The 15,413-nt window shown below is 52.7% G+C and overlaps 1 protein-coding gene across 1 annotated transcript in view; it reads right to left on the bottom strand.

Annotated features, from left to right (window-relative positions):
• The window catches only part of Cul9 (cullin 9), a 35,548-nt gene extending 20,663 nt beyond the window's left edge, over window positions 1-14,885 (bottom strand). Inside the window, exons 1-14 of the mRNA XM_048347733.1 lie at window positions 14,790-14,885; window positions 12,443-13,046; window positions 11,057-11,211; window positions 9,915-10,415; window positions 9,270-9,399; window positions 8,929-9,152; window positions 8,290-8,692; window positions 7,729-7,921; window positions 5,676-5,883; window positions 3,653-3,849; window positions 2,828-3,045; window positions 1,023-1,269; window positions 841-946; window positions 208-435 (exon numbers count right to left, since the gene is read on the bottom strand). Coding sequence (XP_048203690.1) covers window positions 208-435; window positions 841-946; window positions 1,023-1,269; window positions 2,828-3,045; window positions 3,653-3,849; window positions 5,676-5,883; window positions 7,729-7,921; window positions 8,290-8,692; window positions 8,929-9,152; window positions 9,270-9,399; window positions 9,915-10,415; window positions 11,057-11,211; window positions 12,443-13,037 — 3,405 coding nt within the window. The 5' untranslated portion in view covers window positions 13,038-13,046; window positions 14,790-14,885. The remainder of the gene's footprint in view (window positions 1-207; window positions 436-840; window positions 947-1,022; window positions 1,270-2,827; window positions 3,046-3,652; window positions 3,850-5,675; window positions 5,884-7,728; window positions 7,922-8,289; window positions 8,693-8,928; window positions 9,153-9,269; window positions 9,400-9,914; window positions 10,416-11,056; window positions 11,212-12,442; window positions 13,047-14,789) is intronic.
• Between the last annotated feature and the right edge of the window lie 528 nt (window positions 14,886-15,413).

The following is a 15,413-nucleotide window of genomic DNA, read 5'->3' on the forward strand; positions in this document are numbered from 1 at the left end:
AGTCTCCTGAGTAGCTAGGATTACAGGCATAAGCCACCAATTCCCGGCTCCATTCAACTTGTTTTGCTAGGACCCCGTGAAGATTAGGGAACAAGTGTCCAGATTTGCTGCCACTTCTGCCAAACAGGGACCCCAGAAAGGGACACATGAAGTATGCGTCTCTTCTGTCTCTGGCTTACATTCTCACCTCTTCCCATAAGGCCTCACCTGGATGCAGCCAGCCAGGATGCTGGAGGTGAGGTTGCTATAGAGCTGGGCGTATTTCTCACACTCGGTCACCAGGTCCCGAAGCTCAGAGGCCAGCCGCAGCTGAGGGGAGTGCTTGTCCAGGACTTTGGAGAGGGCTTCTTTGGCTCCCAAGCAGCAGAGCACCACTGCGTAGTCCTTATGCATGGAAGCCAGGCGGTGCAGGAAGCGCGTCAGCTCCTGAACAATCTGGGCCCAGAGCCACATGGATTAGCTTGTGGGAAGCAAAGGGTGACGGCAGGGTCTAGGGAAGGGCAGGTGGGGATTTTGAAGAGATCTGGAAGTCCGGGGGAAGGAGACCACCAAGGACAGAGTGGGACAGACCCCTGGAGTGCGGGGACTCGGGTGGGAGTGGGCAGCTTCCTAGCTTTCTTCCTGCCACAGCCATGAAATCCCCAGAGCCAGCTCTGCCTGAGCTTCACTCCACGATCACAGATCATGAACTGTGTCCAGAGCTTCTATGGTGACGCTAACCTTTCTCTCCTTACCCTCCGTCCCAGGGCCCCCACACCCGATCAGAAAGGCTCTGCTGTGCAGCCAGAGCCTGGTCGGGCAGGTGGTGCCCCAGCCACTGCCTTCCTAGGGCGCTGGTACCTCAGGGTCGCTGCTGGGGCCACTCAGGCAGTTGAGGCAAGGCTCCAGGACCTCATGCCAGGGGAGAACCATGGTCTCAGGGTAATCCAGCAGTCGGATCATGACCCTGTGAGGGGGCAGAAACAAGTGATGTCCCCTCGGCCCCTCGCTCCGAGCACAGGGTGCCCGAGCAGGCCCCTCACCTGAGCACAGTCAGCAGCAGGATTTTGTTGGGCCCAGGGGCGTCGAGAGTCCGCAGCAACAGGAGGAAGGGCTGAGTCTCCTGCTGGAGGCGCTTGAGGAGGGGCTTCACAGCCCCTCCCGGGCTGCCTTCCCGGCACAGCACGCGTTCCAAGTCCAGAAGGAGTTCTGCAGATGGGCCCCCCACCAGGGATCTAATCAGTCGTTCGGGGGACCCATCCTGACCCTGGGTGCTTGTGGTCTCCAGTGCTGCAGGCCGGACACACCAGAGGAAAAAATGTGCATGAGGAGGAAACTTACAAGTCAGTCACACTGAGAAAAGGGAAGGGCCAGACATTTTCTTCCCATGTTAAAGTTGTTTACAGTTCTTTTGTTTGTTTGTTTGGGGCAGCACTAGGGATTGCAATCAATGCCTCATTCTACCACTGAGTCACCCCACCAGCTCCTTGGTGAGCTGGTTATTTTTAGGAGAGGGTCTTATTTTACGCCCAGGCTAGCTAGCTTGGACTTCAATCTTCCTGTTTTTGTTTCCCTTTGTTGTTGGAATAAAAGGCATACGCTACTGGGCCCAGCCATTGGTTGAGACAGAGTCTTGAGAATTTTTATGCCTGAGCTGCCTCAAGCTAGATTCCCCAATCTGACTCCCAAGTAGTTAGGATGGCTATGAGAGATTTTCTTTTCTGGTCCCAAATACAGACCTAACTACACTGGAGGAAAAACATCTACTATAATAAAACATTGTTAACTTATATATATATATATAGAGAGAGAGAGAGAGAGAGAGAGTGTGTGTGTGTGTGTGTGTGTGTGTGTGTGTGTGTGTGTCCACTGGGACTTGAATGTAGGGCCTTGTGCTCTTGCTTAGCTTTTTGCTCAAGGCAGGTACTCTACAACTTTTTTTTTTTTTTTTTTCTTTTTTGCCAGTCCTGGGGCTTGGACTCAGGGCCTGAGCACTATCCCTGGCTTCTTTTTGCTCAAGGCTAGCACTCTGCCACTTGAGCCACAGCGCCACTTCTGGCCATTTTCTGTATATGTGGTACTGAGGAATCGAACCCAGGGCCTCATGTATACGAGGCAAGCACTCTTGCCACTAGGCCATATTCCCAGCCAGGTACTCTACAACTTGAACCTGGTTAATTGAAGCTAAAAGTCCTAGAGCTTGAACTCAGGGCCCTTTTGTGTTCAAGGCTAGTGTTCTACTACCACAATGCCATTTCCAGATTTCTTGTAGTTAACTGGAAATAAGATTTTTGGTTTTTCTGTCATTCATGGGGCTTGAATTTAGGGCCTGGGTGCTCTCCCTGAACTCTTCAGCTCAAGGCTAGCAATCTACTAGTTGAGCCACAGCATCACATCCAGTTTTCTGGTAGCTAATTGGAGATGAGACTCTCATGGACTTTCCTGCGTAGGCTGGCTTTGAACCGTGATTCTCAGATCTCAGCCTCCTGAGTAGCTAGGATTACAGGTGTGGGCCACCGGCGCCTGGCTAAATTACAATTCTTTTGCAGAAGGCCTCCCTGTATATAATTTCAATCAGCTTTCTACTGTCCAGTAAGACTGGACTAAACCTAGCCAAGACTGAGAGGATTCCACATATGTTTAGAGCCATTCAGAGAAGGCAAGTTCCTTGCAGCTACTCAAGTCTCCCCATCTTGCTCAAGTTCTACTTAAGATCTACCTTGAGCAATAAACATCTTGCTCGTTTCCTGAAGATTCCTTGTAAGTGGCTATTATATAAATTTAGCTTTCCTGACTATAGGCTGGTACTGCATGATTTCTCAGCAGACCACCCCCTCCACGGTGGTACCTGAATGTTCAGGCCTGCTCGGCGACTCTGAATAGCGACTGAGAAGCATCGTGAGGATGGTGCGGGTGGTAGGCATGGGCTCTGTCCCCGGTGCTATCCCTGAGTGTCTAAGCAAGGTGTCTCTCAGCTCCTGCGTTAGAATCTGGTCTCCTAGAGTGTGGTGGTTGCACAAAAGCAGGTTGAGCAGGAGCAGGCCATTTCTTACCGCAGAAGAGCACCTGGGAAGAAATAGGCAGAAATTGATCTCTAGATGTAAGCACGCGGGGAAACAAATACAGAGAGCTCTACAGTTTCAGGGGCTCCAGTGTTCCCTCAGAGGTGGGACTTCCCAACATTAACCTCAGGCCACTCCTCCCAACACCCTGAAAGGAGACACAGGTCTCTTGACTTTTCTGGAAATCTATCTGCCACCACACGGCTTCTCTTCCGGTGACTTGAAGAAGGGCCCACCAGGGTTTAACTCAGAGGTGACAATAAAGGGGAAATTCTCTTTTTACTTTTTTTTTTTTCTGCTACTGGGGCTTGAACTCAGGGCCCAGGTGCTGTCCCTTAGCTTTTTCTGTTCCAGGCTGGTGCTCTATCACATGAGCCACAGCTCCACTTCTGGCTTTCTGGTGGTTAATTGGAGATGAGAGTCTCAGGGGCCTTTTTTGCTCAGGCTGGCTTAGAATCTTGATCCTCAGATCTCAGCCTCCTGAGTAGCTAGGATCATAGGCATGAGCCACAGGCACCTGGTCACAAAGGGGATTTCCATGGAGCCCATGAGCCTGAGGCAGAGACTAGTGGGACGTGGCGTAGAAGGAGTCTAGAGGGTAATGTCCTGACCCCTCTGTGTTCAGCATGAGGATCACGGCTGCAGGGACACTGAGGAGTAAGCTCTCAGAGCCCGGGCGTGTGGCTGAGTCAATGCTGGCGAAGATCTCTCTGGTCATCTGGGCATCAAACAAAGGTTGGGTGGAATCTCGGCCAGTGGTGAAAGTGGGGCCCTCGGAGGAGCTGGCGATGGCCAGCATCTTTAGCGCCTGCAAGGGGGATGTGGAAGCAGAGTTAGAGGTGGACTAAGCCACCATGGAAGGAGGGCACCAGGGTCCGCATTCCACATCTCAAAGGTTGGGCAGTGGAACTGCTTGCAGATGGGTTTGCACAAGAGGTAGAAATGCATAGGTTATCAGATCCGGAAGAGGAAAGGAAGAGAAAACGAGAAGAGAAGAAAGGAGAAAGGGAAGGAGGTGAGGAAAGAAAGCAAACAGCAACCTAAGAATAGATGGTAAAATGTGACAGCCACTCCTCTCTGCCTCTAGGCTACCCTAGTGGGCAGGCTTCCCCTGCTCAATATTCCCCTCAGGACACGGCCCTTTCAGAGCCTCCAGTCACTGTCAAAGGCTTTCCGGGAAGTTGCCTCCCAGTTCAGCTGGCCACTCTCTTTGGTAAACCTTTCTTCCCTGAGTCCCATGCCTTCATAGCTTCCTGCTTTCCTATTACCGCTCTGTGGTTCCTTTGCCTTCAGACACTGGAGTTCCTTGTCCCCTCTCTTTTACTCTGTGCTTGCTCCATAGGCAAACCTCATCCACTTTCAGAGCTTCCATTACCACCTGCATACTAACGCTTTCAACCCCATGTCCATTGCCCTTATCCAATGGATCAGTATCCAGCCTATTTCAACCAAGGATACTCAGTTGTCTCACAAGAAGAATTGTTGGAATCATAGGAAAAGTACTTGAGACTTATTGTATTACAGAGAAAAAAATAAGTTAAAATGAACAATGTATCTTAGAGTGGAGAAGGTCTCTCTTGGTAAAAGGGCTAAAAGACACCCACTAGGGATGGACTGGTCTAGAACCAATCCTTAGGATGGTTCCTTGTGTGAGCCAAGCCTTCCAAAAAAGTGCTATCAGGTAGTGAGGCCTTCTCCCTTCGGTTACCACACCCTCTGCCCTCGAGTTATAAACAAGATGATGTGATTCTATTTTGGGCAAGAGTTTGATCTTAGGGGTAAATGCTGTGGTCTGCTTGTGCCGTTTGAGAGGATCTGAGAAGTCGGCACTGGATGCCTGGCTGCTCCTGGAGCAGGACCTAGTTGACTCCATAAAGGACGTGCCTCCTGGCCGCTCCACAAGAGCCTACTCCGAGCAGAGACACGCTCACGGGCTCCTGTCCACTTGCTCCACGACACTGCTGGAATCCGCTCAGAACTGCTCAGGCTGGGGCCCACCTGTGCTCCCCAGGAGCCATCAGGCCGTACAGAGCCAGAGCCGCCGCTGCCCGCACCAGGCCGGCAGCCTGTGCTGCTGTCTAGGGTAGTTAGGGAGTCAGGCTTCTGGACCAGCGCCTCCCTTCCCTAGTCTCTGCTCAGAGTGGCAAGGCAATAGGAATGCTGCCTTTGTTTTATCCAAATCACATGGGGGAGTATTTACTGTGTAAAGGTTCCACTCAGATAAAAGGGGGGAAAAAATCCTTTAGTTTGTCCAATCTTGAACCTTAGTCTTTAATCACATGCACAATTATAACTAAAAAGGCATGAGCTAAAACTCAACATACTTACAAACTTGCTTGTTAATTTCCCTGTACCTCCTCTTTCTGGAACATTCTTTCAATGGCCACCTCATGTACCCTGCTTTTCAATTTTAAACCTGAAGGTCTCTATTAAAAACTCCTACCTTTCTGCATACATTCACTCCATCTCCAAGACTGTCCAGATTGCATTTTTAAATCCACCTTTGTCTTTCCATGCCAGCATCTACTGTACCCTCACTCCCCACAGTGCCTGCTCCGGGTACTGTCAATGGTCAGTAGCCCCCAAACCTCCCTCTCATCCACTGCTCACGCCCAACGAGCTTAGCGCACTCACCGCCAGCCCTGCCTGCTGCACCAAGATGGAAGTCTTATATTCTTGCATGCAAACCAGCACAGCGTAGATGCCACCCTCTCTGGCAAAGAGCGGACGCCACTCATGCTTGGTCATGAGCAGGTAAAGGAGGCGCAGAGCTAGGACCACGACCATCTTCTCTCCCACCTGATTGGTCAGCAACTCCACCAGTGTCTTCACTAGCTTCTCTCTGAGAAAAGAAGAGACCCTGGGGCTCCTCATTCCAAGGAGTCTGTACTGATTTCCCAGCCTTGACACCATCTGATGCCTGCCCACCCCATCCCATCAAGAACTAGTGCTCCCTCTTTCCCTCCTCTTTTCTTCCTTGTCAGTCTCCCTACCAATCTTCTCCCCTCTGCAGTCCAACTGCCCCTGTCCCCTTAGGACCTCCTAAAGGAGGCAAAAGAGCAAAGTGATTACAATCTCTTGGCTTATCTTTTCAAAATGAAACTACAGGGGCTGGGAATGTGGATTAGCAGTGGAGTGCTTGCCTAGCATTCATGAAGCCCTGGGTTCCATTCCTCAGCACCATATATATAGAAAAATCCAGAAGTGGAGCTGTGGCTCAAGTGGTAGAGTGCTAGCCTTGAGCAAAAAGAAGCCAGGGACAGTGCTCAGGCCCTGAGTTCAAGCCCCAGGACTGGTCAAAAAAAAAAGATCCTCAGATTAAATGCAATTCTTGGTTGTGGTGCCTAAAACCTATAATGCTAGCTACTTGGGGGATCCTGGTCTAAGGCCAGCCTGGGCAAAAAGAAGTTCACAAGTGGGGCACCAGTGGCTCATGTCTGTAATCCTAGCATGCAGGAGGCTGATATCTGAGGATCTCGGTTCAAAGACAGACAAGGCAGAAAAGTCCCTGTGAGACTTATCTCCAACTAACCACTCAGAAACTGGAAGTGGTGCTGCAGCTCAAGTTATAGAGCATTAGCCTTGAGCTCAGGGACAGTGCCCAGGCACTGAGTTCAAGCCCCACAACTGAAAAAAAAGAAAAAAAAAAAACTTCACAAGACTCCACTTCAACCAATGGCTGGGTACAGTGGTGTGTTTTTGTTTTTGTTTTGTTTTTTTTTGCCAGTCCTGGACCTTGGACTCAGGGCCTGAGCACTGTCCCTGGCTTCTTTTTGCTCAAGGCTAGCACTCTGCCACTTGAGCCACAGCACCACTTCTGGCCATTTTCTATATATGTGGTGCTGGGGAATCGAACCCAGGGCTTCATGTATACGAGACAAGTGCTCTTGCCACTAGGCCATATTCCCAGCCCCAGTGGTGTGTTTTTATGATCTCAGCTATAGAGGAGGCACAATGGGTGGGAACAGTGGCATGTGACGGTCATCCCCAGGGACATAGGAGGCTTGCTCCAGGCATACAGGGAACCTGACTTGGAAACAACCAATGTAAAAACAGGCTGGAGATGTAATTGTAGGCGCCTGCCTAGCAAGTATGAGGCCCAGAGTTCAATCCCCAGTACTACCAAGAAAAAAAAAAAAAAAAGGCAGAATCAAGTAGGTGAAGAAAAAATAGGCAGGAATAATCAGGAGATGTTTGGGAAAAAAATAATGGTAGCTTTTCCTACAGCCATCTAAATATAATTATAAACATACAATAATCAAAATTCTGGAATTAATACAGGGCAGCCAAAGAGATTAACAGATGACAAGAGCCGGCCACTGGTGGCTCACGCCTGTAATCCTACTTACTCAGGAGGCTGGGATCTGAGGATTACAGTTCAAAGCCAGTGTGGACAAGAAAGTCCATGAGACTTTTATCTCAAGTACCAAAAATTCGAATAATCATACTGGATAGTAATAAAAAAGGACAACGCTATCAATGCAGATTTAATGAGAGAATGAACATAAAACACTAAGAAGTGCTCTAAGAATCCTAACACCCCCCACCCCTGCTGCTGCTCTTGAGGCCTTCCTTCATCACCCCTTAGCCTTTCTAGCTCTTGATGTCTTTGTTCTTTCACTCCTCCACCACTGTCCTGACCGTCCACAGCTCCAACCCAAACCTCTTCCCGAGGCGCCGTGCTAACCTCAGCCACCTGTCAGGACGGACCAGCGGGTGATCCTGCTCGGTGAGCTCCTCCACAGCCTGAGAGAGGGCAGAGAGCCCCGAGAGCTGCAGGTTTGTGTCCAGGCTGGATATGTGCACCGTGGCCACGACTGCTGCCACGCGCTGATCCAGGGAGCTGCGTGGACCAGGGCTCCGCAAGGCTCTAGCCATTTCTGAGATTGGAGGGGGAGAAGCAGTGGCTAGGAGGATTGTGGCCCCTCCAAACTGGACGTCATTAAAAGTCAAGCCCAGTTATCCTCCCCACAATCGAATGCATGGTTTATGACTGTGACTGGAACTTTTCCAGCTCTGTCAAGCAGAGAAGAGGGAAATACCTACACAACAGACCCTCCTTCTCCAGGACACTGAAGAGGAGTTGTGGTGCCGGATATAATCAAGATCAAAAAGCAGACAGAGACCTGGCTAGAAAGATTCCCGCAAAGCGACCGTCCTCCACGGCTTTCTCTCCCCGACTCCTTTTCCTGGGCCAACAAAGAACTTGTCTCTGCCCTCACCTGTGCCTCCCAGAAGCCCCACTCACCACTGGCTTCCTCCTTGGTTTCGGGGGACAGCGCCATCCCCTCAGTCACCAGAAGCTGGTTAAATAGATGCGAGTCACTCTGTGCCACGGGGGACTCAGACTTTGCCTTGGCAGGCTCTGCCTCTGCCTTAGGGGGCTCAGTGTTGGCCTTGGGGGACTCAGTCTCTTCCTCCAAGGATTTGGCTGCTGACTTGCACTCCTCTTCTGCATCTGGGGTACAGGAGTGGCTTCGTGAAGACAAGTTACTTAGTTCATCGGGGAGCAGCCCGTACTTGGTGTAGATGTGAGAGTTGAGCAGGTCACAGAGGGTGCTGCCCTCAAAGCGATTACTGAGCACCTGCAGCAGACCCTCAGCCGTCTCTATGGGCACCGAGAGCTCACCTAGGGCCTTTTCACTCAGGGCCTGTCAACACAAAGAATATGGATGTCATGGACAAGCTCACACAGGTCCTCGAGATAGCAATGGGAAGGGTGGCCCCCCCTGCCACGCCACCCTACCTTCTACTAGACCCTCACAGTGCGTCTTCTCCTCACGTGGGGCCCCCATACTCTTGAGCCTTAAGTTCCAGCCTCGCCCTGTATGGTACCCCATACATAACTGTAACCCTCCCCATCCCAGATATCTCCCATCTGCCATACCTTATCCAGTTTCTCCCGAAGATTCTGGAATATTGGCTGTTGTTCACACAAATCCAACTTCTTGATGAAGAAAAGCAGCTCCCACCACTCAGCCTGAGTCAAGAAACCTGACTCCTCATTCTTCTGAGGCTCAGGCTGGAGGTATGGCAGAGAGTAGAGGCCGTCCGCAGGCTTCCAGTCCCAGGGGGGAAATGTGGAGGACGTCGGCACGGGGGCATCGGCACCTAGCAGGGGTAGGATCCATTTCTGAATCTCCTGGACAGCTCCGTCACAAGTAGTTTCGTGTCAGACACCATTCCTCTGGCCAGAGACATGCTATCCAGGTCCTCTTTACTGCTCACCTGCACCTAATGCAGTAGCCCCTGCCCCCTTCTCCACGGAAGCGGAATCCCCAGCGGCTTCCTCGGGGCCCAGGATCTCCAGCATGTGCCAGTGCACCCAGTATGTGCGGCCTGTGGACTGCCAGAAGACCTGGAGGAAGGGGAGGGAGAGGGCTCAGGCCTCTGGGCTCTGGGCGGTGAAGGCCTGGTAGGACATGCCCGGGCCCAGACCCAGGACGTGGCCTGGTGTAAGCAAAAGGCTTCCTTCCCTTCGCAGGAGTGGGCCATCTTCTCCCAACCTTGATGGCTACCCCCTGCCATGTCACCCTACCTTCTACGTCCTAGACCCTCACAGCGTGCCTTCTCAAGTAGGCCCCCCATACTCTTAGTCCTTTAGTTCGGCTTCTACCCTCGTTCCTAGCCTCCTTCACTAATGGGAGTGATGGGGGTATATCAACATGTAGCTTCTGCTTCCGGGGCAAGAGTCTCTCCTTGACCTCACAGCTCATCGACTTCTCCGGAAGCCTCTTGGCCTCGCAAATGGCACCCCCTCATTTGCTGACTCTCCTTCACCACTCCAACATCCCTAGGGGTTTTCTCTTGAGGCGGCCTGCCAGAGCCTCTGACGTGGAACCCTCAGCTGTGGCCACCGCGCGAGCCCCTCACCTGCACGGGGGGCACGCCGTTGTTGCTCTGCCGGAACTCGCCCTCGTCCCCGGCATTGATCTCCTCGTAATCATCTAGGATCCGCACTCGCATCCCCGGCTGCAAGGTCTGCTGCACATACTCACCATAGCCGCTCCGGCTAGAAAACTCAGAGCGCTGGCGGAAGGCTCGCCCTTGCCTTCTGGGGGTAGTGACAATGGTGGGCAGTAAAAGGGGGGGCCCTGAAATGCAGGGCTGAAAGATGGACCGGGGTGGCCGGGGCGGTAATGTGCCTTGGTCGCTAAGGTTCCGAGCCCAGCCCATGCTCCGCACCAGCTCTGAAATGAGGTTGCCCACCGCCATACTGAACTCCAGCTCCCGCTGCGCCCGGCTTTTCTCCTTCGTGGAGCATGAAGAGCTTTGGTCTCCAGCTCCTGCTTCTGGACTATTATTCAGCTGATCCAGCAGGGAAGTGACACACAGGTAGCGCTTCACCAGGGAGAAGAGCAGCTTTCCTGGGATCTACAGGATACAATTCGTGCCTTAAGTCCATCTTCTCCTTATGTCCGCCTCGGCCTCACCCCTTCCCCTCAATGTCCTCCCGTATGGACATATGCAAAGGGTCCCTCCTCTGCAGTTACCAAGACTTTCATGTGTATGAGAAACACGCACACAAGCAAGATAGTAAACAATGATGCCAGCTGGGTGCTACTGGCACTAGTGGCCTGTAATTCTAGCTACTTAGGAGATTAAGATCTGAGGATCAAGGTTCAAACCAACCCAGGTAGGAAAGTCCATGATACTTTTATCTCCAATTAACCAGCAAAAAGCTGGAAGTGGAGGTATGGCTCAAGTGGCAGACTTTAATTCTGACCCAGTCCTGAATCACCATTCCAGAAATATTGCCTTATGCCAGATGCTGGTGGCTCGTGCCTGTAACTAGCTACTTAGGAGGCTGAGATCTGAAAACTGAAGTCCCAAACCAGCAGCCCAGAAGAAAAGTCCATGAGACAGATGGATAGACAGATACATGTATACAGATATGCTGTATAGATGTTATTATGTCTGTCTGTATACACATACATATGCATGTGTGCACGCACACACACACGTACACACAGCTTTGTACCCAGCATTCCTGCAACGCAACCCTGGCAGAGTACCTGAGGCAGATGCATGCCCTCAAAGGCCATGCAGTGTTCTTCGGAGGATGTGGTCTCTGCAAACAACTCCAGCAGAGTGTACCGGCTGTCAAAATCCATGTGCTGCTCGATGCCATCTTGCTGGCTCAGTGACAGAAGGACGTGAGCCCGACTCCCTGAAAGCCACACCCAATCCATAGCTTCTCCCAATCCCCAATTCTCCCGGCCGGCCCGAGGCCCCCTCCTTCCCGAGAGCCTTTCAAACACCTTTGTGACTGAGATCCACAGCAAGAAATACATGTCACATATGATCTGGGACAAATATACATCCATACAACTGAACTATGTGCCCTACTACAAAATGTACAGTTACTGATATTTGAAAGCCTTAAAAAATATTGATTGTGCCAGGCACTGGTGGCTTACACCTGCTAAATACTCAGGAGGCTGTGATGTGAAAATAAGACATCTGAAGCCAGTCCAGGCAGAAAAGTCCAGGAGACACCTCCAATTAACTAGCAAAATGCCAGAAGTGGAGAGCACTAGACTTATGCAAAAAAGCCAAGTGAGACTGCAAGACCCTGAGTCTAAGCCCTGTACTGTGTCTGCATGTGTGCATGCACGCACGCACACACACAGTGCTTGTTACAGCCAGGTGCTGATGGCTTATGCCTATAATCCTAGCTACTCAGGAGGCTGAGATCTGAGGATTATGGTTTGAAGCCAGCTGGGGCAGAAGAGTCTGTGAGACTCTTATCTCCAATTAACCAGAAAAGGCAGAAAGTGGAGCTGTGGCTCAAGAAGTAGAGTACTAGTCTTGGGGCTGGAAATATAGCCTAGTGGCAAGAGTGCTTGTCTCGTATACATGAAGCCCTGGGTTTGATTCCCCAGCATCACATATATAGAAAACGGCCAGAAGTGGCGCTGTGGCTCAAGGGGCAGAGTGCTAGCCTTGAGCAAACAGAAGCCAGGGACAGTGCTCAGGCCCTGAGTCCAAGTCCCAGGACTGGAAAACAAAACAAAACAAACAAACAAAAAGAAGTAGAGTACTAGTCTTGGGCACAAAAGCTCAGGGATAATGCCCAGGAGCACAGAGTTCAAGCCACAGGACTGGTAAAAAAAAAGTTGATTACATCCCACTAAACTGATTTCACAATCAACTAGTCTTAATCTACAGTTTAGGAAATACAATTTACCCCCACACTCTCTGAGTAATGGCCAAATAAACCAGGTGCTATCATTTATACTGCTTATGCAGTTGTTAATTAATCACCTATTAATCTGTTTCCTTTGCCCTAGATTGCTATTTTTAAGATACTAGTTGGGAAATCTCTCCTCTCTCTGTCCTTAACCCCTCGTGGCCCCCTCCTCTCCAAAGATTTCCTTCTTTCCCTCTCTGTCTCTTACCAGCATCGTGGGCCGCCAGAGCCTGCAACATCTTGCCTGCACTCCGACGGATCTGAGGCTCGGGGTTACACAACATGTGCATGAGAAGGTCGAGGGCGCCCGTCTCCCTGAAAACCCCTGTGAGGGGCCCAATGCTGGCGTAGGCGCTGAGCACGTGAATGGTGTGGAGCACAGCCGCTGTGAGGCTGGAGGTCCCGCCTTCTGCCAGCTGCCTGGCAGCCCTGCGCACCAGGGCCCGCACATCAGTCTCCATCTCTCCCATTGCCACTTCATCCAGGCTTCCTGGGTCTCGGGGAAAGCTTCCTGAAGCCCCAGCTGGTTCATACTGAGGTCCCTTCGACAGTGTCCGTTCACCCAACAGCATGGGGCAGTTGGCATAGACCTCTGGGGCTGACAGCCACAGGAGGAGGTGCTCTGCCCTGCCTTCCTCCACACTCGCTCCGCCCATTTCCCCACACTTCAGGACACTCCATCGGATCAGGTACTCAGGATGCCCATCATGTCCCGGCCTCTGTCGAATGAGCTCTTCAGGATAGGCCTGCAGCTGGGGCCCCAAGGGCACCATAAGGTCTCCTGTACGCCGCTCCACTACCATTCTGACCTCCTGGAGTATACAGGAGAAAATAAAGCTGTATGGGGGGGGGGGGGGAAGGATTCCACAGACTGGGATAGAACCTCGGAACATAGGTACTGTGGCGGTGATTGGTAGGCTGCAGAGTTTACAAGCCAAATAAAAAAGGCAAATAACACAATGGAATAAATAGCTGAACACACTTGGGGATTTATAAGAGATGAATGGGGTGAAAACACTGAACAGGTGAAATGAAGAGGTTGAAGAAATGGAAGAAGAGGGTGAGGCGCATAACTCAGAAGGAGCACGTACCTAGCATCTGTAAGGTCCTGGATCAAATCCCTAGCACCACACACTCACATCCACTCATAAAGAAGTGGCAACAGTTACAAAGAATGAGTAATCAGAAGGTTACAGTACCAAGAGTAGCAGTGTGATGGGACCATCTGGGTAGACTAGTAGGGTGGGTTTGAGAGAGTGGGATACGGATCAAGTCTTAGAAGGATGGCATGGTTCCGCAGGAAGGACAGGAGACAGAGGGGCCAGAATGTGAAAAAGGGGGGTGGAGGAGGGGCAGGACAAGGAGTACAAAAACCAGGACTGAATCTTGGAATATGGATCTAAAGAGGTGGACCATGAAGATAAAGAGAAAAGAAATGAAATGGAGGCAGTGATGGTGTGTGTGTGTGTGGGTGTGCAGATGGCTGGACAGGAAAAGGATATGTCTTGTGGAAAAGGGAGGAACCTAGGGACCAGATAGCATTGTAGGAGAAAAAGACCAGGTTACTCCGCATTTAGGCTAGGTGTATGGTAAAGGTCTAGATCAGGTAAGACATAGATGGGTATGGTACTCGTGGGGGTGGAGGGAAGGGAATGAAATAAGGAGGGAAGTAATTTAGCACAGATTTCTGGGCCAGATAAATGTGACTCTAAAATCCCTTTTCACTTACTATCTACATAGTTTTGAACAGTTAACGACGCTTAACGTTTGAGCCTGTTTCCTCCTCGGCCAAATGATAATGATATTAACAACCACCCTTATCTAGTCGTTGTAAAAACTTAGTATCATGTAATGTACTGCACTTGCGACAGCATTTAGCACATCACTAAGTGTGATCTAATATTGCTCTCCATGGGAAAAGGTAGGGATTGTCATCAGGCAAACCAAAAGTCATGAAGCCGGGAGATGATGAATGGTGGAGAGAACGATCGGGAAGGGGTGCGTGGACGTGCAGCCCTGTGATCAGTGAGGTAAGGCCGTGGGGTAAGATAGGTGGGTGACCAGGACCGGGGTGATGTCAGGGTACAGGAAACGAAGACAAGCAGAAGGGAAGACACACTAAACGTGCCCCCCTCTCCCCACGGGGTAGGAGTGCACCGCGTGGGAAGGCTGGGAGGTTACCAGGGAGCCGGTGATGCGCAACTAACCAGGCCGGGGCCTGGGGGGGGGGGCCTGGAGGTGGGGACGGGGGCCCGGGCTCCGGGGGGGCAGCCCCGCAGCGCCGGACGAGGGGGCTGGAGGTGAGGTCCGCACGCGCTGAGGCACGCACGCACTCACGCACGCACGCACGCACACAGGTACAGAGTCCGGCCCACGCCGGGGACCTGCGGGCGGGGCGGGGCGGGGCGGGGTGGGGCGGCGGAGGCGGCTCCCCCGCCCCCCACGCGGGCCGCGGGGCAGGGCCCCGGGGGCCGGCGAGCCTCCCTCCGTCAGCGCCGCGGAGAGGGGCGGGGTGGGGGGAAGACCCGCGGTGCAGCGCCGGGCTCTCCTCTCACCTCCCACCGCCCGGCTGGGCCCTCGCTGACACCCAGCGACCGCTCTGCCGCCGTCCCGCTCCCGCCTCCTCAGCAGCCCCCTTCCGGGTCACGCGGCGACTGCACGCACGGCCGGCCGGCCCGGCGGCTACGGGTCCCACCGCGGACCACGCCGAGCGAGCGCGGCGCCGGGCGTGCGCGCGCGGCGCATGCGTGGTGCCCGCGGGGGGGCGGGGCGCGGCGCCCCCCGGGCCCGAAGCCCCGGCTCCTCCTCGCGGCGCCTTCCTCCATCTTCCACCGTCCCCGGGGCTGCCCGGACTTTTCAGTTAAGTTCCGTGTTCTCGCTCCTAAGTTGCCCACGTATTTGGGCTAGCGGTGCCGCTTGGCCTATTCATTGAGACCGCTCCGCTCGGGGCTGGCCTCCGCAGCGAGCAAAACCACGCACGGGGCCGGGGGAGGGGGCCGGGGGTGGAGTGAGCCCTCCCCCCCCTCCAATGTCCGAAAGAATTCAGCAGCCTCAGAGCACCCCTTAACGGTCACCGGCGGCCCCCGCCTGTAATCCAGGCCCCTCGGGAGGGAGGCGGGCGGGAGGATGGCAGCTCCAAGCCAGCCCAGGCCGGCAAGGCCAGGGGACGCTCACCTCCA

Source organism: Perognathus longimembris, chromosome 6 (genome assembly GCF_023159225.1).
Source record: "Perognathus longimembris pacificus isolate PPM17 chromosome 6, ASM2315922v1, whole genome shotgun sequence".
NCBI classification, from domain to species: domain Eukaryota; kingdom Metazoa; phylum Chordata; class Mammalia; order Rodentia; family Heteromyidae; genus Perognathus; species Perognathus longimembris.